Source organism: Peromyscus maniculatus, chromosome 5, assembly GCF_049852395.1.
Source record: "Peromyscus maniculatus bairdii isolate BWxNUB_F1_BW_parent chromosome 5, HU_Pman_BW_mat_3.1, whole genome shotgun sequence".
NCBI lineage: Eukaryota > Metazoa > Chordata > Mammalia > Rodentia > Cricetidae > Peromyscus > Peromyscus maniculatus.
In genome coordinates, this window is record NC_134856.1 from 133,542,489 (window position 1) to 133,566,156 (window position 23,668).

The window sequence follows — 23,668 nt, forward strand, 5'->3', positions numbered from 1 at the left end:
CCAAGAGACCCGAGATCGGGATGGGCCAGCGCGCTCTCTGTTCCTGGACCCTAGACGATGGAGGCTGACTGAGCAGAGCTCCAGAGAACACTGCTGGACTTCAATACACCTTCCCCAGACCCCACAACCTACCTTTCCCTTTTTTCTAAGTTACCCACTAAATAAATCTTCCTTTTAACTACGTGTAGTGGCCACAATAATTTCACCAATAAATGCAATTGATGGGGATGTAAAAGCCTGACCAAGCATCACAGCTTCCAAGTGCAGCTTCTAACTGTATGGGGGTCACAGTGAACAGCTGTATGGGGGTCACAGTGAACAGCTGTATGGGGGTCACAGTGATGGAAAGAGTTGAGGACCACACAAGTGTCTGTGTGAACGGCTACCTTAATCTAGTGTGAGTTTTTTTCATCTGTGTGTTCATCACAATCAAGTGATCTTAATAAAAAATAAAAATAAAAATGAACATGAACAAATTAAATACGTAAACTGTGAGTTTGGGCATGAAAGCAGCAAGGAAAGGAAGACTTAATGGGGCTGTATCAGGAGGGGAGGGCTGCAAGGCAGCACAAAAAACGCTCTCTGTGACGCTGGAGCTGGGGGAAGCAAGGAATGATGAAGGGACGCCAGAGGGGACCTAGGAACTGCAGGACACACCGCATGTGTCAATGTGGATACACCTGAAAACCTGGGCAAGATGCTTTCCAAGAGACACCAACTGTGAAAAGGAAATCTCAAAGTGTCGAAGTGTAAGACACAAGTAAAACTTGTGCAAAACTGCAAGCACTAGTGTTATTTCAGTACTCTATTAATTAATTCCAGTGTTATTTCAAGTACTCTAGAGACCAGACAACAATTCTTCCAAATACTTTTTAAGATGGCGTCAAGATAACATGAAAAACAAACTGGTTGCTCATTTCATCTCTAAAACCAGATTCCACTGTGAACACAGAAAATCCAGAGTTACAGTTTATCTCCAGAGAGTGACATTCCAGGGTCATCCGGTAGGGTCCACCCAGGAAAGCAGAGCTGTCCGTCACAGAAACCGATCTACGTAGTTCAAGTATCAAATTTCTTAAGGTTAATGTCACGTCATTCCTTATCACAGTTAAGAGGAGTGTCTCGGCTGAAAACCACAGGAAGGTTTTTATGGTAAAGCACATCTCCGTGTTTGAGGTACATGCAAGACGAGATATGCTTGTGTGGTAACAGAGTAGAGCCTGCATCTTGAAACTCTGAGATCCAAGTATAAAACTATTAACAATCTTTACTTACTGCAACAACTAACATTTCTCTATTATCTGAATCAAAATCAAGTGACGTCAGCCAACACGGGCAAATACTTTTCAGAAATCCTTTACAAGGAAGGGGGATGAAGAGAAACAATATATTTTTTTTTTTTTTTTTTTTTGGGTTTTTCGAGACAGGGTTTCTCTGTGTAGCTTTGCGCCTTTCCTGGAGCTCACTTGGTAGCCCAGGCTGGCCTCGAACTCACAGAGATCCGCCTGGCTCTGCCTTTAATTAAAAAAAAAAACTTCACTTACTAAAAGATAAGTGAGAATTTGAAATTCTGCAGAATGCTCCCCTCTACTGTTTTGTATTTCTAATCATGTGTTGGCTCATCTCTCCATGTTTTCCTTTATAACAGCTCCTCAAACCAGAGTTTATCACAACCATTTCCTTTTTAGCTGAGGTTATGGTCCTGGCATGGGAGTCTCTACCTGAACTCAAGGTCACCCAGCTTGGGAGGCAGCAGTGCTGATTGATAAAAGTGGATGGGGACGGGGACAGCACAGACAGACGGACAGACAGACAGACACAGCTGTGCTGCTATAGGCTGACAAGTCTAGGGAGTGACCCACAGGGCCCAGAAATACATTCCAGGTCACTCTCTTGTAAAAAAGAACAAAATGGACTGAAGGGAAAGTGAGCATGTGGATATAAAAGGCTGGTCTAGTTCCACAGCTGGCTCTTCCGAGCAGCACAGCCAAGTTCCCTTGAGGAACGGCACTGTGCACAGTGCAAGCACTGAGGGTTCCTGTTCATGTCTTCCACAGTCCTGACAGACAGTGCTCACTTCTGCGTGACAACTGTTGATGCCAGCAGTCCACTTCACAGGAAGGACAGTCCCTGACCACCGTCAGGTACCCCAGAGGTCACCACCACAGTTTAACTTCACTTCTGAGGGCAGCAAATCCTGAGAGCACTTTGGCAAGGCCAAGCGTACATTAAACAGCCGGTCTGGTGACGTGCTATGTCCTTTGATAGGGGAATGTAGCCTGGTGGCTCCGGCATGTAACAAGTAATCAGTTTAATCCCCAGCACTGCCTAGTCGCCTCAAAAGGAATGAGCTTCACCTTTCAAAAAGAAAAAAAAAAAAGAAATCTCAGCTAGATGAATTTGTAGAAACTGACACTGATTCTAAAATTCATGTGGAAACACAAAGAACCAAGATTCAACAAAACAACTGGCAGAAAAAGAGGTAGAAAAGCCAATTTAGGTGATGTCAAGATTCAGCATGTGGCACTGGCAGCAAGCTAGACAAAAACATTGCTAAGACAGAATACCAGTCTGACCTAGTTCACGGAGACATGGACACCATGGAGATGTAAAGACAGAAGAGAGGGTCTTTCCAATGTGGGATGTGGGGACAAGCACATATGCACTTACACCACATATAAAAACCAACTGATGACTAAATGTAAACCAGATCTATCAACACCCTAAACAAAACACAGGAAACTGACCATGGCCTCAATTGGCTGGAGACAGGAGTTCAAGCACAACCCAGTAAAGAGCAGACACATGGGCTTTGCCAATGTAACACCTTCCAGTCTGTGAACCACAATGTCAAGAATGTAAGTTACCGCAAAGTGGAGAAAACATCTGCAAGGCACACACTGCATAAAAGAACCTGTACCTAGGTCTACACGATGGTGGCCGTGCCAGGAGAGCCCACTCTCTGACCTCCACTTGTGCACTGTGGCACTGTGCACATAAATAAAACCATGTATAAAAAGAACTCTCACCCATGACATTCAGTGATAAGACCATTCAGTACTAACTCAAGGGCAGGTCTGCAGAGATGTTCGGCTGTTAAGAGCACCAGTTGCTCTTCCAAATGACCTGAGTCTGGTTCCCACCACCCATACCCAACAGCTCACAACTGCCCATAATCCCAGCTCCAGAGAATCCAACACTGTTTGTACTCCATCACACATACACATACACACAAAAATAAATCTGAAAAACAAAAGAACTCTAAAGCAGAGTAAATTGATTTTTTAAAATGAAAGAAGGAAGGCAAGAAAAGAGAGAGGAGAGGGGGGGAGGGAGGGAGGGAGGGGAGGGGAGGGGAGGGAGGGAGGGAGGTGTGGGGCGTTTACCCACCAACCCCACAGTTCCCCAGAGTTTTCTTGAGTGCGAGCAGCAGGAAATATTAGATAGAAGGATTTATATCAGAGAATCTTGTGGAGACAAACAGAAAATAAAGGATAGCCTCGAGAGGGCCTGGAACCTATTCCAACGGGCCCTGACTGTCTCTGGCCCAGGGTTTTTATAGAGACACCAAGGGGTGGAGCAAAAGACCTCCTCCCCCAGCACAGCCAAGTGCAGACCATCTCAGACACCTGCACTCAGGCCTGTGGTCCTGATCATCCTCTATGTGGACCTGCTGGGTAAAGCCACAAGGAACGGGCTCCCACAGGGAGGGAGGGAGGGATCAACCCACGAACACACACATACATACACACACACACACACACACACACACACACACACACACACACACACACGTAAAACAGTTGAATGAAATGTTCTCAGAGAAAAGATGCAGAACATAAGGACATAAAGGTGGTCAGTGTCAAATCACTGGACCCTTGGGAATATTGAGGGGTATTGTGATCACACCTTTAATCTCAGCACTCAGGACACAGAGAAAGGTGGATCTCAGTAAGTTTAAGGCCACTGTGATCTACACAGAAAGTTCCAGACTAGCCAGAACCACATAGTGAGACTGTCTGGAGGGGGAAAAAAAGCCCAGCCACACAAGGATATGCCATACCTGTGTACCTGTGAGAAGCCAGCATGGCAGAACTCACGCTGCTGGAACCAGCTCTCTGAAACCAAGCACACACTGGCCACATGAAACATCAATGTCAAGTGTTCACCTCAGACAACTGAAAACATTGCACCACATGGACACAATCATTCACAGGAGCTCTACTCACAACAGGCAAAACTAAAAACAAGCAGATGTCTGTCTGTACAGGAAGACGGTGGTACATTCACAGAATACATCACCATTTGGCAACAGAAAAGAAATTTATACCAAAATTCACAATATGGATGAACTTTAAAATAATTACATAAGTGAATAAAGCCAAATAGAGATCACATGCACATTACATGATGTCACACAATGATCCAGAAAATGAAAAGTAACCTAGGCTGTGGACACGACTCACTGATAGAGTGCTCACCCAGCACTCAAGGCTTAGTTCAATCCCTAGCACCAACAAAAGACAGAGAAGAGGAGCACTACTTTATAGGATCCTTGAGTACTCCAGTGGCTGCTTGAGAAAACTGAGAGGTGATGGACATGCTCACTACCTCCATGGTGATGGTTTCATGGCTGTGTATGTATCAACACTTACCAAACTGTATGTTAAAACGTGTGCTTTACTGAACCTTAATTATAACTTGGTAAAGCTGTTAAAGATTTTTATAAAGAAGAAAAATTGCAGCAACCAACAATTAGGCAGGCAATACCAGGCAGTGAGGATCTTACTTCTCATCACCCTGTAGGCTGGATGTTAGCAGCAGGTAGACAGGCCAGTCATCAGACAATAAATCATCTGACAGCTGAGCTGCTGTGTATGTGTTGATTTTATAAATGAAAGCAACGACTCCCATTCCTGCTATTCCAAATCAGAGCACTCACCATCAATTCTCAGATGAAATACTCATGGACACACCAAAACATCGCTCTGAGCTAAGCCTGCTGGCTCACACCGTTTTCACACTAGAGGCGCTACAGAAGACCAGTTACCAAAGGCTGGGCGATGAGCTCACTGACCGAACTGCCTAACACAGGAGGCCCTGGGACGGGGCAGCTGCAGGCAGGACTGATGTACCGTAGTTTACTAACACTCTCTAATAAAAGTGTTTTATCTGACTACTGTAACGAGCTTGGTTTTCAAACATCTGCTTTCTACTCTACTTCATTTATTAACCTGATACATAGACACTGTGTTGTGCAGATATGCAAATAAAGCTGCTGTGATCACAGCTGGACAAGAGGAATGGAACAGGCTGCTTCCGGAAGGTTTGTTCTTATTGGGTGCATGATACACCAATGCAGACACACGTGTGCACCACAGTGAGTGGGGGCCAGAGGCTAACTTGGTTTGGCTGATTCTCTTCTTCTACCTTTGTATGGTTCCTGGGATTGAACTCAGGTAGTCAGGCTTCTGCAGCAAGTGCTTTTACCCTCTGAGCCATCTTCCTGGCCCAAATCACTTACTTTTAATGCAGCAAGTCACTAGGTGCTGAAAAGAAGAAGGAAAAATAACGATGAGAGACACTAACAGCATGGTGCCTTACTGGAGTGCAGTTCACACTCAAGAATTCCTATGAGTTCCTGAGGCCAAGCCCTTCAGTCACCAACACTGGGGAACAAGTGTGTGACTTCGGGATTTCAAAATGCCATGTAGTTTTACAGTTATGTTCTATTTTGAGCTCACTTTTGCATAGACTCTCAGGATGAAATCTAAGTTATTGTTTTTTTTTTTTAACATAGCTGTCAGTTTTACCAAAACTAAACTATGCCCATGAAGGCTCCCCGCAGCTTTGTCAGCCATCATAGACCTTTAGTAACAGCACTGAGTCTGAGACAGAAATTCTGTTCATCTTTCCTGATCCGATAATTACCTCATTTCATCATTCTTTCTGTGGGGAGGGGGTGGGAGGTGCTGAGACCTAGCCTGGAACTTACAGCAATTTTCCTGCTTCAGAATCTTGAGTGCTGAGACAACGGTCTGACCCACAAGGTCTGGGACAGCATCCTCTCTAGGTGAGGTACCCTAGATGAGGGCTCTGGCCCAGCATCCTCTCTAGGTGAGGTACCCTGGATGAGGACTCTGACCCAGCATCCTCTCTAGGTGAGGTACCCTGGATGAGGACTCTGGCCCAGCATCCTCTCTGGGTGAGGTACCCTTGGATGAGGGCTCTGGCCCAGCATCCTCTCTGGGTGAGGTACCCTGGATGAGGGCTCTGGCTCAGCCATCTTCTCTGGGTACAGTACCCTTGGATGAGGGCTCTGGTTCAGTCATCCTCTCTGGGTGAAGTACCCCTGGATGAGGACTCTGACCCAGCATCCTCTCGGGGTGAAGTACCCCTGGATGAGGGCTCTGGCCCAGCATCCACTCTGGGTGAAGTACCCCTGGATGAGGACTCTGGCCCAGCATCCTCTCTGGGTGCAGTACCTCTGGATGAGGGCTCTGGCCCAGCATTCTCTCTGGGTGCGGTACCTCTGGATGAGGGCTCTGGCCCAGCATCCTCTCTGGGTGCGGTACCCCTGGATGAGGGCTCTGGCCCAGCATCCTCTCTGGGTGCGGTACCCTTGGATGAGGGCTCCTCTTTTACTTCACAGTACCTCCACTGGTGTCTGGACTAATTTCTAATGAGGAACCGTCCATTCCAATCCCTGCTCCTTATAAACATGTCCCAATGCCTCCTCCTTACAAGAACATTTTGCTCCCACTTCAAGCAGTAAGGCTGATGTGTCTGTGCGCACTCCTGTGGTGTGCCTCACTGGAGCCCATGCCCTGGGGCTCTCGACTACAGACCTGCTTTATCGTGTTGCCTGCTCTCACTCAAGTTCTCAGTGTTCAGTTGTGATGTCTTATGCTTTTTCTTTCTCCTTCTAGAACTTTGGGAAGCATGAACATTAACCCTCTCCGTATCGCCTTGATTGACTTTCTTGATTCTATCTTCTTTCTTTTGCTGTGCTGTGCAGACTGAGTACATTTCTGCAGACCTGTCTACTCATTTACACCTCAGACGCACTCTTCCTTCAGGCACGTTCAGCATCTCGTCTACACAGCAAGCTGGCTGCAGCGTTCTCAGTCCTAATGTCTGTTTGCTGGTACCAGCTGAAGCTACTCTAAACCCTACTCTTTGGTGAACAAACATCAGACTTTGAGATTTGGGGGCATCTTGGATTTCAGATTTTCAGATGAGTCTGTGTAAACACTATCCCAAGCCCACCACTCTGGGTAAGAGATACTCAACTGATACTTTGCATCTTTCATTTATTTTCTGAAACTTTCCTACATCCCAGGGAGTTTTAACTGTGTTCTAAATGTTCTTAAAGACCCAAATTTAAGGTCTCATGTGATGGTTGCCTCGGCAGCTGAGGAAGCCGAGGACCACAGGGCCAACTCTAAGTCCTGCCCCATTCTCTCCTATGACGAGGCCTGAGACAAACATGCTCTCTTCCTCTAGGAGGCCAGGGTAGTCCTTCTCACATAGCCACTGGGAACAACCCCATGAGCTACTCCAACAATCCTGGGGGAGCCCAGGGTACCAAACCGCTTGACCCTCTACAGCCTCCTGCCACGGCCTGCATGTCCGTGGTGTCCCCATATGGTGTGTGACTCTGACAAGCTGTTACCATGTTCGCCACCCTGGGGAAGGCAGGCATCTATTTCTGGGTTCAGGATCCTTTAGCAGGTGGTGGGGGAACCAGCAAACACCGTAATTTTACTCCTGACAGGACTGTGCCTGTCCTTAGTGTTTGTACGATCAACCCGACACTCGATTAAGACAGTGTTTACATATTTGTAGTCATCTTTAAACAAACGGTAATACTCAGAGCAGCATCTTTATGCTGCTATTCCTTCTCAGAAGAAGGCAATTTCTTTTTTCCAGACCCCCTGGCTTGTTCCCTACTCATCTCTCTTGATTATATTCCCGTCCCACCTGCCAGGCGATTTCCCTAGACTTGTCTTTAAATCCACCCAGAATCTGACCACAGTCCTAGTTCAGCGGAACACCCCAGTCCAAGGCCACGCCACACCTAACCAAGGCACCAGCTCCGGATTACTGCTTCTAGCCTCGGCCTGCTGTTCTCCACTGTCAGCACACCGACAAGAAACCTATAAAACTGCTGCCTGCCCTGCTGCAGGCCCTTTCTCACCAGACACACACACACACACACACACACACACACACACACACACACACACACTCAAGTCCTTATGGCACGACAATCCCTTGCTGACCTCAACCTTTGGCGCTTCCTGCTGTGGCTGCAAGCACTCCCCACCTCAGCCCTTCGTCATGGGTGCTGTCTTTGTCTAGAACATTCAAGCACTCCCCACCTCAGCCCTTCGTCATGGGTGCTGTCTTTGTCTAGAACAGTCTTCTTCAATCTTTTGAGGCTTAAGCCTAACTCCTGTGGGGCCCTCTCAGTGAGGACGCTGCTGGCCTCCTCTGTGCAAAGCCCCGCCCTCCCCAGACCCTGTCCCTCCAGTACTTTCCACCGGGGACACGCTCCCACTCGGCTGTGCCACCGTTCCCGGGCTGGAACGGAAGGTTTATGATGACTGTAGCTTGTTCCTTCACCGCGAGAACCACTTCCTACAACAGAACAGGACCCAAGAGCTGTGAGCGAACAGATATGCCTAGCATGTGAGGAGCAGAGCAGGAGTGAGACAGGTGAAGAGGCCAGAGAGCCATATGGGCCTTGTCAGCTACCGTCACCGACTCTTCAGGGAGCCTCATGGGAGGGACCTATACTACTTTCACTAGGTTCAGGACTCCTGGCTTTAGATCACTGTTTCTGTTTGGCTGCAAATTTTATCACAATAACGTAGTTAGACATGTGGGCACAAGTGTCCTCTCTCCTACCTGATCTCAGAAGGGGCATTCCAAAGCAACAAGAGGAGTCCCACAGAAGAGACGCATCCTTCACAGCAGCCCTGAACCCAGCAGGACGTCAGGACACAGCCCCCTCACATCTCCCACCTCACCCCAGCCTCAGTACATAATTGTGGAAGCGACCCTGGAGGGAACTTCAGAAAGCACGCTGACAGCTCTCTGCTAGTCTTCAGAAAGGCGCATGCACCACCACACTAGCACTAGGTCTGCAACACTGCCCCCCTCCCATCACATGGGAAAGGCCTGCAACACTGCCCACCTTCCATCACATGGGAAAGGCCTGCAACACTGCCCCCCTCCATCACATGGGAAAGGCCTACAAGGCTGCCCCCCTTCCATCACATGGGGAAGGCCTGCAAGGCCGCTGTGGGAGTGTGAATAGAATTGGCCCCCATAATCTCATAGGAAGTGGCACTATTAGGAGGTGTGGCTTTATTGGAAAGGGTTTGGCCTTGTTGTAGGAAGTGCGTCACAGTGGGGGTGGGCTTTGAGGTTTCCTATGCTCCGGATACCGCCCAGTGAGCCAGTCGACTTCCTGTTACCTGCAAGATGTAGGACTCTTACCTATTCCTCCAGCACCATGTCTGCCTGCATGTCACCATGCTCCCAACCATGATGATAATGGACCAAACCTCTCAAACTGTAAGCAAGCTCCCTCAATTAAATGTTTTCCTTATAAGAGTTGTTGTGGTCATGGTGTCTCTTCACAGCAATAAAAACCCCAACTAAGACAGTTGCCCACCCTTCACAGCATGGGGAAAGCCTGCAAGGCTGTGCACTCTCAGCAGCAGGGAAAGGCCTGCTGTTACTAAGCCTCTCAGGTCTTACTTTGCTGATACACGGCTCTCCTTCCTGAATGACCTTATCCATTAGCTTTGGCACAGACAGACCTCTTGCTATTTATGAAAATCAAGCTCAGCCTCCCAGAATGAAGATGACTCATGGCTGAGGATGCTCTAAGATAAGCTCAGATTCTGATGTAAATTCTAGGGGAATTTCAACAAAGGTTATAAACAGAGCTTCCATTATCAGTACTGTGTTACCAACAAAACACACTCCCAGGATTTAAATGTCAGTCATTACCTCATAGACACGCCTTAACACAGAGTTCCTGGAAAATGTGCCAAGCCCACGGCTACCCAGAGGCCCCGGCACTCATCCTGGGAGTGGCTCTTTCTGGCTGTGGAATCCGAGAACTACAGTAGAGCCTCACCCCATCAGTCTGCTAAGGAAAGACCAAGTAACACCCAGTTAGTGGCTACTTTAACCAGGTGACAACTCTCTCCAAAGGTAGACTAGTCAATCACCGCCATGTGACGAAGCACCAAACACAACACACGGCATCACCTTTCAGTACTTGTAGCAAGGTTTTTCAACCTAAACCCAAGCACGTGGAAATGCTAACTGAAACCAGTGTGTAAGCTGAGTCAGCTGGGGCAGCTTGCCCTTCAGCCTCAGCACTGGGGAGGCTAAGGGGAGGGGGGCGTGGATCAGGAGTCTGAGGCCGGCACTGGGGTGATATTTTATTTGTGCTGAAATGTGATAGTTGATTTGTATGTTAATAAATACAGTTTGCCTGGAGATCAGAGGTCATTGCCATAAACAGGTGGTACACACCCTTAATCCCAATCACATGGCAGGCAGAGTCTCTGTGCGTTCAAGGACACAGTCAAGCGTGGTGACACAAGCCTTTAATCCCAGTACCAACCATAGAGACCTGAAGGTCTGTATAGACAGGCAGTGACAAGGAAGTGATGTGGCTGGGCTTAGAGCCAATGAGAGGGCAGAACAGGAAGGCAATAAAGGTGCAAGTTACACAGGAAGAGGCTCTCTTAAGAAGCTATGGCGAGGTGGTGAGCTAAGGTTAGTTGGCGGCTATTACTCTGATCTCTACGGCTTGCACCCCTGTATTTTGCTCTGTGTTTCTTATTTAATAAGACCATTTAGAAATTTGTCTACAATTGGCGCCCAACATGGGGTACCAGATTATAATACGAATCTTAAAAGGTCTTATCAATGAAAACAAATCCAGGAACAGGTATTGGGGTGAACGCTGGAAGATCAGAGAGATAGAACAGACCACAGCTTCCTCACCTCGCCAATTCCTCAGCTGATCCTGTTTCCACAGAATGGAAGCCTCTGAGTCCTCATCCGGAATGAATCTCAGCTGAACGGCTGCTAAAAGCCTAAAAGCTTAACCAGGCTCTAGTTCATGGTCCTCACACCTTATATACCTTTCTGCTTCTTGCCATCACTTCCCGGGATTAAAGGCGTGTGGCACCATGCCTGGCTGTTTCCAGTGTGGCTTTGAACTCAGAGATCCGCATGGATCTCTGCCTCCAGAAGGCTAAGATTAAAGGCGTGTGTGCCACCATTTTCTGGCCTCTGTATCTAGTGGCTGTTCTGTTCTCTGACCCCAGATAAGTTTATTAGGGTGCACAATATATTGGGGAACACAATATCACCACAAGCCAGGCTACACAGTAAGTTCTGGGTCATCGAGATACTAGAGACCTGTTGTAGGCACTGGAAATAAAAGCTATTAATAACACACAGAAGAACCCTTAGAAATGGACAGGGGGATAGACTTCAGTGTTGTCACGGGGAGGAGGGTGTGGGGGGAGGAGGGAGAGAAGGGGGGGCAAGGGGAAAGGGGAGCAGCCAGGTGATGTAAATGTTGTAAGCTTGACTTAGTCATACAACATGTATGCAGACATCAAAACACCTATGTTATAGCCCATAAATAAGTGCAGTTTTTAAGGTAAAGTGGCAATCTCACAAAAGAGAGGCCTGGTGAGTGTGCTGGTGAGTTTTACATCAACGTAAGATAGAGTTGTGGTGGTAGTGGTGCATGTCTTTGATCCCAGCACTCAGAGGTAGGGGGACCTCTGAGTTCAAGGCTACCCAGGTCAACAGTTGTGGAAGCCACAGAAATCTTTTGGCCACTAAGAAATAAATATAGTTTTAACAGCTGACAGAATGACCACAAAAAGCAAGTATCTCAGGACCTCTCAAATGTAACAAAATTCACCAATTTAGAAGCAGAACTTTTAAAATGTATTTTATCTATCAGTGCGTGTGTGCATGCAAGCGTCTGGGGCGCAGAGGCTGGCTCTCTCCATCTACCGTGGGATCCGGGGATCCAATTCAGGAGTCAGTCTTGCATGGCAAGGGCCTTTATAGGCTGAGCCAACTCACAGACCACAGCTGGTTTTCAATCAATCTTTTCAGGTGATGCTCTCCATGAGAAATGAAAGGGGAACAGAGAAACAGTGACTGGTAGAGCAGCACAAGGCAATTCCCTCACAAGCTTGCAGACGCGCCCCCTTAAGTACGAGAAAATTGTATTTGAAATGAACTGGTCTTCGACTTACAACAGAAAGTGCTTATTTTAAGAACCAAAACAGTAATACACACAGAGTCAAGAAGAAACAAAACCCTGTTCAACACGAAGCTGCACCCTTCTAGCACGCTGTGAGTTAAGTCATGATCTAAAGGCTTCTCAGGTTGAAGGAACAGCTGAAATACAATCCTCAGACTCAACTACAAAATAGCATAACAGACTGTCATCTACCACAGGAGACTAGGAAAATGCCAGTGCACCCCAATTTTTATTATGAATGTATGTAATGAAAGTCAGAACACCAACTGGGGGCAGGGGTTGAGGGTGGCGTACACCGTTAATCCCAGCACTCGGGAGGCAGAGGCAGGTGGATCTGTCTCTGTGAGTTTGAGGCTAGCCTGACCTACAAAGTGAGTTCCAGGACAGCCAGGGCTACACAGAGACACCCTGTCTCAAAAAAACCAATTAAAAAAAATTAGAAAACTATTTCTGTTTATGAGAAAGCATCATCTATAAAAGCAGATTCTGATCAATGGGTCTACTGTGACAGACCCCCAAAGAACTTACTGTATCAGAGAGAGCCTAAAGTCTCAGTCTCCTGCTAAGTGCAACGTTGTGTAAGGAGGCGGCAGGCACCGTTTGCTGTCTCCCCGGCTCTCAACTGTCAGTCTGGCCACAGTTAACAAGCAGTTTTCTCACACAACCACTCCGCCTCATACTGTGCTCACAATGCGCTTCATGTTCCAGACATAGTCAATACCCAAATCAGCATCCCCTACCACCAGTGACCTCTGCCAGCCACGAACCCATCAAACACGTTCCTCCCCCATTACTGGGGGCCCCTGCCAGTCTCCTAAGACTGCTGGGGTAAATTACCACCAACTTAGTGCTAAACAACGAAAGGTGTCCTCTCACAGTTCTGAAATAGAACTATGAAATGTGCACCAAGTTCAGCTGGGCATGGTGGCTCACACCCATAACCAGCACTTGGGAGGCCAAGGCAGGCAAGCTGTGGAGGGTTTGAGGCCAGCCTGTCAGGTATACAGAATGAGAGCTCACTGAAAGACACACAACAAGACCCGAGACAAGCAAAGGGAAGAGAGGGGAGGGGGAGGGGGAGGGGGAGGGGGAGGGGGAGGGAGAGGACCGCAAGGGGAAGGGAGTGAGAAACTTCTGACCCTGCAGTAGACACTGTTGCTCAATGCTGGGGACAATCAACTCCCTGCTCTGGCCCTCAGCTTCTGGAGCCTGCCGCCCTCTGCTCACAGACTCTAACTCCCGTCTTCAGGGGACTTCCTTCTGTCTGTCTGAGTCTCTTCTTGCAGGGACTCTGTGTCACTGGATTCAGAGCTCACTCAGATATTCATGATTTCATCTCAAGACCTTTTATTTCCATGTGATGATCCCTTTTCCAAATGGGCCACATTTACAGGTTCAGGTTGACACACTGGGGGTGGGGGGACACAGCAGCCACACACTAGCCTCCCAGGATTAGTTATATTCTAATTTCCAGCCAATCCTGCCGCAAGAAGTTCAAGGCTTAGATACAGCTTGGCGGCAGGGCTCTCGCAGGCATGCTCCAGACACTGAGTTTGTCTCCAGCACCATGCAAAGACAAGTCAGAAAATCAGATCTCACTTTCTTTTTTTTTTTTTTTTGGTTTTTCGAGACAGGGTTTCTCTGTGTAGCTTTGCGCCTTTTCCTGGAACTCACTTGGTAGCCCAGGCTGGCCTCGAACTCACAGAGATCCTCCTGCCTCTGCCTCCCGAGTGCTGGGATTAAAGGCGTGCGCCACCACCGCCCGGCTAGATCTCACTTTCTTAATGCAGTTTATTTCATGTATTATCTGACAGCTCTTTACAGACAGACCCCCTCTCTTAGGACTCCTTTTCCTGCTGTTCACTGTAAGGAAGGCAAACATGCAAAACAGGGCCATGTAAGCAGGAGGGCACGCTGGCCGCAGGAACACTGCTCTCAGGGATGAGCAGGTTCAGGTGCACTGCCCTGGGCAGACTTCAACCTCCCCATCCCCAGACTTCACTCTGCAAGTAGGCTTAAGCAGGCAGAGGACCTGCTGATATAACACATCTGACTGCTAGTCACTTCATTCAATGCTAATAATTGTCCTTATGTGAAAACTACCAAAGGAGGGTACTCTAGTATACTGCACCCACCCTTACATGACACCTTCCTTAAAGAATGACATCATAAAATGGGAATGTCTACAAATTCTCTGAATCACAACAGCAAAACATTCAGATATGGGGGGTGGGGGACTGATACAGTGTTTCAATGTCAATGTTGACAAAGTGCATTCTTAAATGACTTTAAAAAGGAGAACAGACATACACAGCTCTGCAGTGCAGCTCCCTCCAACACTAGCTGTTGTCCTGCTGTGCATGCAGAAAGGCAGCCTAGAGCCCAAGAAACTAGGGTCGTCTAAACCCAGAATGTCCCAAAACACCCAAGGAAGCCTGGCCCCCAGCGGGGCACTACAAGGAGGAGGTAGGAGGAGGGGACACCTAGAAATATGTTAGGTCACTGGGGTACTGAAAGGGAGCCGGGCCCCTTTCTCTCCCTCTCCATGAGCTGAGTTTTGGTGGCCATGTCTTCAGGACTATAATGCTTAGCTCCAACACAGGCCAGAACAGCAGAACCAGGAAAGTGACTGACTTCCCTGAGATTGTGGGCCCAAACCGACCTTTCCTCCCGACAAACTGCTCACCTCTGGTGTGGTCACAGCGACACAAAGCTGAGCACAAGAAAGGCCACTTCCTCCTATATTCGGAGTTTGGCTGTGGACGTGGCGCTCTGGGGTGAGGGTCATAAGCACAGACACGAGTTTCGAACCAGCTGTGAGTCTGTGCGGAGCGCACCAAGCAGTGACAGCCATACAGACCTCACCACGACAGAGAAGGCAAGCGCGTGCAGGCCAGCCCCCAGACCACAGTCCACACAGGCCCAACAGATGCTGAGCGGGAAGAGGGAAGAACGCTGCTGGACACACAGCTGCACAGCATCTGCCTCTTTACCCAAATGCGGCCTTCCCACTGCACCCTGCATCTGGGAACAAACCAAGGATGCTGAGAGATGGGGCAGGCGAGAACAACTCATACCTCCACCGGGAATAATTGCCAGCTTTGTTTCCACCAGGCCCATTTTTGCAGAGGAAGCTGAAAAGAAATAGAGAATTCAGTGACAGGCATGTCATCGCTTTGCAATGTGACGACTTGAAAAGCAAAGTAAGATTCTCTGAAATCACTGTTCACTGGTTAAATTAATGCCACAATTTAATTTTTTTTTTTTTTTTTGACAGGGTTTCTCTGTGTAGCTTTGGAGTCTGTCCTGGAACTCACTCTGTAGACCAGGCTGGCCTCAAACTCAGAGATCATCCGCCTGCCTCTCCCTCCAGAGTGCTGGGATTAAAGGAGTGTGCCACCACCTCCAAATTTTAAGAAATAACTTCATAAGTTTTTTTTTTCTTATGAAAACACATAATCATTCAAAATGACCCTCCACCCCCAACCCTATCCCCAGGTGAACACATGACATTTTCTGTTCAAAATTGCTTGGCAATCAGCTAGGTCCCAGTGGTCGAAGACCAGAGTGGAAATTTCATCTTTGGATCCAATGTTGCCAGCTCACGAAGGCCTGAATCCTGTTAATGATTCAGGAACAAGGAGAAACCGCCTGACAAGCACAGACTCCTTGTCTGCCTGGGCAGTCCCCAGACCAAACAACTCTATCTGCTGTCAGATAAGGTAAAGGCTCAAAACCAAGTCACTTTCTGACAAAATGATCCACAGCCTCACTGCACTGGGCTGGCTATCTCGCACAGCCTTGCTCCCAGAGTCTGCCACTTTCTGAATGGGCTGCATGTGCCTTGGCTTCTCAACTGAAAACCCACCTGACCCCAGTACCAGGAAAGAATCAGGTAAAGACCACCACAAGAAGGTGAGGACCCAGAATAACACGGGGAAAGGGAAAGCCCCCAACACGGCAACCTCACGCCCCAAGACGTGCGTGAGCACATGGGCCAGTACAAGGCAAACTAACTAAACAGCAGTGACGGCATGAAGCAGGGCCCAACTGTGCTGGCCTTCTGCTGCCCAGAACCACACTCAGGGCAGTGTCCACAGCTGCCAGGGGCAGGACAGAAGCCTGGGCTGTGACACCACGGCTGGGCTCAGATCCCAGCTCCCCGAATTCCTCCTCTCTGCTCCTGCTTCCTCCACAGCATCTCACAGGAGAGGGAGTGAACCATGCCAAGGGCCCCTGTTCAGCACCCAGCAAGTGGCTGGTACCAACTCTTTTCACAATCCTCTCTACACATGCTCCCAATCACCCCAAAAGAGGGAACTTCAAGGGAATGAAGTCGCTAAGTGCTGGACCAAACACGTCCACTAACTGAACTGCTCCATGGGTCAGATGCACAGAGCTACAGTCACAAGCTCTATTTGAAATGGAAGGAAATTAGTCTTTGAAAGAGAAGCCCTAGGGTCCCAAATCAGATGTCTGAACAAAGGATGGCTAAAGAGCTTCCTAAGTAGGACTTTTAAATGCTAGGCTCAAAAAAAAAGACAGCTTTCCTAAGTAGGAGTTGCAAACATCAGGCTCCACAGGCGATTTTTTAATGTGATACTGAACAGGAAGCAGAGCAAAAATATTTGGGCCTGAGGGGAATGCGCCCTTCACCACCGACACACTAACCCGTGTGTGCACGCACTAGGGGTCCAACCTAGGGCTTGTCCTCCCAGACCCCAGGCTTCTTCATTAGCATATTCATCGTACAAAACAACAGAATTCATTCTAAGACTCTCATAGTGCCCGTGATGTATTTGGATATTTGCTCCTCTTCAAGGCCCACACTTCAATTCCTCATCCCAAATCTCCTTTTCATGCCTTTGTTTTTGTCTAGATTCTACATTAAGAGAAAATGGAATGTCTTTCTAAGTCAGCCTTACTTCAACAAGCATGTGAATCTCCAAATTCATTGATTTTCATGCAAATAACATTGTTTTATAATTCTTTAACCCAAGCTCCTTTTAAAATTTATGTTAACGGTAAATTCTCACCTGCTACTCGAATATCACACGCTAAAGCCAGTTCCAGACCACCTCCTAGGGCCAGTCCATCTATGGCTGCGATCGTGGGCACGGGGAGGTTAGCTGAAACGACAGAGTTTATCCTTCACTCACAGCCACAGCTTTCCACACAGTTCATTCAGAACATATTCTTAAGCAGGTGTCATATGCAGACTTTATGCCTCTATAATCTTCAATAAAACACAAGCATTCACAATACTCTTTATAAATCTTTATGTAATGACTGTAGACAGTGCACCTATGAATGGGGAACACATCTGAACCTTTTCCTGAATTCCCTTCAAGATTATTGTATTGAATTCTATAACTTCATAATCTGAGAACATAATGTCTTTTACAAAGTGTTTAGTTCACACAAATTCAAGCTGGGATAGTTTATGCAGCATTTTGGAACTCCTGATCCTTTCTGGACTTGGTGCTCAGAATGCAATCTTGAGATATAGCATCTGCTCAAAGAAACACACAGTGCAAAAGGCCACAGAGGGTATAGGCCAGGTACCACCACCAAGGAAGGGTGGTACAAGGGCTGCATCCACAGTCCTCTCTGGCTCTGGGATCCTGACCAGAAGCAGACGTGGGAAGCAGCAGCATTCACAGAACCTACAAGGAGCATTTCTGGAAGCTTCTACAGTAGCAGGTTTCCACATTGGATTTTCAAAGGTACTGGTGTCATCCCTCCCCTATGCCCTACGCCACTTAACTCTTCCAGTTCCATTTTTTCCCCGTCCCCCTCCTACCACCTGTTTTCTATCCCACTTCCCTTGAAACCCCCAGCCAAAGCCTTTCCCCAGTGTACTGACGGCTGTGGGTTTTCTAATGTAAACACACATCTCAACAACCTTCCCCAGGACTGAATCTGTGAGCTCCAGTAACAACTGGCCTAGTAAGACATGCCCACCGTTACAATAGTGGCATGAATGTCATTTCAGTAAATGACCACTCCCTGATTGGATGAAGCTGCTCCACCAGGGAGACTGCATGCCAGGTACTGCTAACCAGGTCCAAAACTTATGGCTGGCTAGGTCATAGGCATAGGGAAGAAGCTAATATTGTTATTTTGCTAAATGGACATAATAACAAATTGCCCCTTGCATTCTTATCTTTATACCCAAAAGTGAGTACATCTCTCAGTACATCTTCATCAGAGGAGTTTCTTTTTGCAGTAGATGAAGATTAACAGAGAAACCCACAACTGGTCAATGTGTAGAGAGTAAGACTCAAAACAGAACATCTATATCATACCCCTAAAGCTCAGGAATCATTGTGAAAAAAGTGTCAGAAAGACTGTAAAAGCCAGGGGTCATGGACATCTGTAGCAAACATTTGCTGGACATAACAGGGCTACTGCACATATGAACTGCACAAGATCCTCCCAAAATCCCAGCACTGATAGGGGAAGAACTCATGAAGCCCCACCTCTACCACCTGACGGCTGCCGGGGGAGGGAGGGTCATTTCTTTTAGGGATATAGTCACTGAATAGCCACTGAAAGGCCTGTTCCAGCAGGGGGCCCTACCCATGCACATTTGGGTAGCACTAAGAGGGGGTGGGGGGACTGCACATAAAGTTGAGAGGGAAAGGGAGGGAAGGAGGGGAGGAGGGGAGGAGTTGGGAGAAAGGGGATGGGGGTGAATCTGATCATTATATGGTAGCTGGAGCAAGGACTCAGCAGTTAAGAGCACCCACTGTTCTTCCTGAGGACCTGAGTTTGAGTCCCAGCACCCTCATTGGGTGCCTTCCAACCACCTACTTCATTTGCAAGAGCTGGAGGTGACCTTGAGAACTGCCCAGTGAACCTGCCCTTGTCATCACGGTTTCCTTTTTTCAGGTTAATTCATTAGGTACACTTGTACTACTGACACATTCCTTGCCGAAGACAGTGACAGGTCTGTCTGATATTCCCCACAAAGTGTACGCAAAGTCTGAATCTGTCCTGTCCTTGAAGGACAAACCTCCCCTCACTCAGCTCTCGTACACAGGAAGCATGGCCTGTGTGACAAGCCTTCCTCCCAGGCCCTTTCAGACTGACAGCAGAGCAAGTGTGGCCGATAACACCTTCAAGAGCTGTGTAGACTTTAGAAGAGGCCAAGACATGAGCCTGTGTTGGGGAGTAGGGGGTGACAAAGGGGCCTTTACAAGTCCATTGTGTTTGGTGGGAAGGAGCCAGGCTTACTTCTCCCAGTCTGCAGAAAACATTCTTTCATACAGTTTCTAGGAAGGAATCATTTTTTGCAAGAAACTAACAATGAAATCTGTCCTACTATAATTTATAAACCTTTCACTAGTGAACACTTTCTTTTCTTTCTCTTTTTTAGCAGAGACATTTGTACACGCATATAATGTTTTTTGCCTTGATGTTTATTATGGGTGTGTAGGTATGGGCACATGAGCACAGCTGCCTGCAGAGGCCAGAGGCGGCTGAGCCCCCTGGAGCTGGAGTTACAGGTGATGTGGTGCTGAGCCTGATCTCAGGCTAAGGAAACCTGTCTGCACAGCCGGACGGTCTTACACAGTAACAGATAGATCTGACATGCCGATGCTTAGTGAGTACAGCCCCAATCATACAATGTAAGACATGGTGTAACAGGCTGATTATATCAGCCAGACACAGTGAGTCTGACCTGGAGTCTGGCTTGGAGGCAGAGTGAAGAGGCTGGCCCCTGACCAGGACCTGAAGTCAGGTGGTAAAAGTATTAACACTTTCCTATTATGATCATGCATTGTAGAATCAATACAAAATATTTTTAAATCTGACATTTAAAATTTGAGAAATAAATTTTCCAAAGGGAATACAACAAATTTAACATTGTAACTTTTAAGAAATACGGAACACAGAATGACAACAAATTGGAATCCAAAAAGAACATGGAAAAGAGTAACTGTGCTCACATCACTTGTGAAACTTTCAAACAGTAACATAAATTGGTGTGGTAGAAGGCTGGCTATAAAATGTTTCCTACTAAAAAATTATTTAATTAGAACAGCTTAATCCATTCAATACTTTACAATACTATAAAGTTTAAAGCTATACACCCTGAAAGGCAGACTATCAGCACAGAGGCCTGAGGGAATACCAAAGGGCAGCTGTGCATGCCTACAAAGGACTTGAGGCAGGAAATGAAATGCCAGGGCCACAGCTCCAGCGAGAAACCATGACTCAGTGAGTTACGCAACAGTGGGATCAGATACTATTTTGAGTTTCATTCCAGGAAGTGAGCCAGGTATGACAAGGAAGATAATAATCCTTTGAAATGCGCCTAAAAATATAATTAAGGCAATAATTAAAGAGTTGATCTATTTTGAGAAGGGAAAGCATGGCAGGCCTCCGGTGCACCTCAGAGCCCGCAGCACATCCCGGCCCAGTGGGGCTGGAGTGAGCACAGGACTGGAGCTGGGGTGTCTACTCTCTGCTCCTCAGGCAAAGCTTAATTGAAGCCTCTAGAAAAACAAACGATCCGATTATAAGGGGAAGGTCAGGGTTGGCTATGTGACTTTCAAATGTGGTTCTGCCGAAGGACTAGTATTCTGGTGTCAGCAAGATGGCTCACTGGCTCAGCATTTGTGACCAGCACTGATAATCGAAGGTCCACTCCCAGGACCCATGTGGTAGAAGCAGAGAACACATACCCTGACTTTGACCCAAATAAATAATAAAATGTAATTTTAAACACCTAGAAATCTAGCACTGCTATACAAAACAAAAAAGTCATTACTTTAACAGAAAGGTCCATATACAGTATGATGAAAAGTCTGAATGCCAAAGTCAAGAATAGAAATAAAATCTCTATTAACAAAATCACAATAAATTCCTAATTATTCCTAGATCCAGTTAAAACTTAAATTTTGACTTAAGGTGCTTTCTCCTTTCTCTCTCAATTCTGAAGAAACCACAAGAACAGAACGAAGTGGTTCCTGAGCAACGCTGATGGGCTGGGTTGGCTCTGCTGGGAGGCCAGCAGGCTGGACTGGGCTGGAGGCTGGTCCAGAACTTCCGCACAGGGTGCTACTGGATGCCAGCAGGCACCAAAGAGTGGGAGATGCCAGATCCAAGACTGGAAATCTCAGCCACCTTAGCCCTGAAGACACAGGCAAACTCCTATGACACCTAAACACTAACCCTAGGTTAAAATCCAAATAAAGAGAGCTCTGGAAGGCTGTGGGAGAAGGACATCAGCAGTGTTCCTCATGGGGGAGTCTATCTAGTAACGGCCACCTCCTGGGCCCAGCTCTCCCTCCACACATCCCAGTTTCCAGGCTGTATCTATACATGAAAATGAGAGAGTAAACTGATGTTTCAGCCAGGAAAGGTGGAAGGAAAACCCTTGTAACAATGTGACAAAATAAGCCAAAGGACAAAAAGAAAGAGACTGATGCCACTGCAGGATGAAAGGGAAGGATGGGCAGGCACAGGGAGTCCTGGCCACGCGTGGGACCACAGCATAGGACAAACCAGAAGAGTACCTAAGACAGGCATACGTATTTTCAGAAAGTAAAGTCACGAGGCTGGAGAGATGCTTGGCAGTCAAGAGCACACACACTGCTCTTGCATAGCACCCCAGGTCAGTCCCCAGAACTCACACTGGGTAGATCTCAACTGCCTGCAACTCCAGCTCCAGGGACTCAGGGTACCTACACTGGCATACACACACACACACACACACACACACACACACACACACACACACACACACACACACACAATTTTAAAATAAAAATAGGTCTTTAAAAACATAGTCACCAAACCCAGAAAGTATAGACAGGACACAGAGAAACCTGAGCCAGAGCAGAGGACGGACTCAGATGCAGCAGGAGGAGACAGGGCAGGGATAACACATGCATGGTACTGCAACCAAGCCCTGAGGAAAACCGCCAGAACCTTAACAAGGCAGTGTGGACCAAGCAAAGATCCCTTGTGTACAGATAAGTGTTTTGTGTAAGAGTCAAAGAAAGATCTAAAGATGCGTACAATAAATCAGCACATCCGCGATGACCACACCCATGCAGGAAATGATGGCAGCTACTGAAAAACTACCAAAGTCTACAGTCAACACAGCCTCGGGTGTTGTTTATGGGATTAAAAGTATAGGAAAACCGATGAGAACTGAAGAGAATTCCCTTTTTGGTCTTAAGAAATTCTAGGTGGCAGAAGTTAACAGTTAAACACATGGCTCAAGCTTAAACAGCAGAGTGGTCAGGCGGTGATGGCGTATACCTTTAATCCCAGTGCTCGGGAGGCAGAGGCAGGAGGATCTCTTGAGTTCGAGGCCAGCTTGACCTACAGAATGAGTTCTAGGACAGCCAGGACTACACAGAGAAACCATGTAGATGGATCTGACTGACTAAATGAAAATAAAATATAGCATGACCCTAATTAGTCTTATGAATTAAAACCAGGAGTCAGATATCAGGGTAATAAGCTGAAAGATCAGAGAAGCAGAGCAGCAGCCACTAGAGACTTCTTACCTCTATAAATCCTCAGACGGAATGGGAGTGAGATCCTGTCTCCACCTCCTGATTGTGCTCAGATTAAAGGTGTGAGCCTCCCAAGTGCTGGGATTAAAGGTGTAAGCCACCACCTGGCCTCTATGGTTAATTAGTGGCTAGCTCTACCCTCTGATCTGCAGGTAAGCTTTTTTTTTTTGTCAGAACACAAACAAAATATCACACAACAATAAAAGTACAAAGCAAAATGTTCATGGCCAAGAGTCACAATGTGCATAGCACCCAGCACACTCAACAGGACAGGGGTGCTAGCAACTCATGAAGGGGTGCTATGTAACTCATAAAAGCTTGCTCTTACTTCCCATGAGTCTTCCTTGGCCCTCAGACACAGGCAGAAGACACAGTGAGTGTAAAGACTAACAGTCTGCAAACTCAAAACTATTCTTTACCAAGTAACTCTTAGCACAGTGCAGTGTAAATAAATGCCAAGTTATCATGTGGCAAAGAACATGGACACATGGGGAGCACTCAGCCTCAGTGTGCATGCCAGCACAACTGTGGAACTATCCAGCTGAGGTTCTTGATAAAGTGGGACAAAAGTCAGACACCTCCAGGGCTGAGTGGTACTTAGTGGCAATGAGAACCGAAGTTACTCAGCGGGTACCGGTGCCAGGGGCAGAGCCCCTGCAGGCTGTATGTGTGTCCTTAGTTGAACACTGTATGCAGTTAAGATGAACACAGTGGTTAAGTGGATAGAAGACAAGCAGCACTTCAAACTCAGTCACGTTACCCGTGCCTTAGGATGGCACACCAGAGACTCTGACCCTCATGGCAG

General features: G+C 47.3%; 1 protein-coding gene across 3 annotated transcripts in view; it reads right to left on the reverse strand.

Moving 5' to 3' along the window:
* Auh (AU RNA binding methylglutaconyl-CoA hydratase) overlaps positions 1 to 23,668 on the reverse strand; it is a 105,781-nt gene that overhangs the window by 47,078 nt on the left and 35,035 nt on the right. For all 3 annotated transcript variants that reach the window (XM_042278492.2, XM_006976842.3, XM_042278491.2), the window contains 2 exons: positions 17,362 to 17,454; positions 15,403 to 15,459 (listed from right to left, as the gene is read on the reverse strand). In XM_042278492.2, coding sequence (XP_042134426.1) covers positions 15,403 to 15,459; positions 17,362 to 17,454 — 150 coding nt within the window. The remainder of the gene's footprint in view (positions 1 to 15,402; positions 15,460 to 17,361; positions 17,455 to 23,668) is intronic.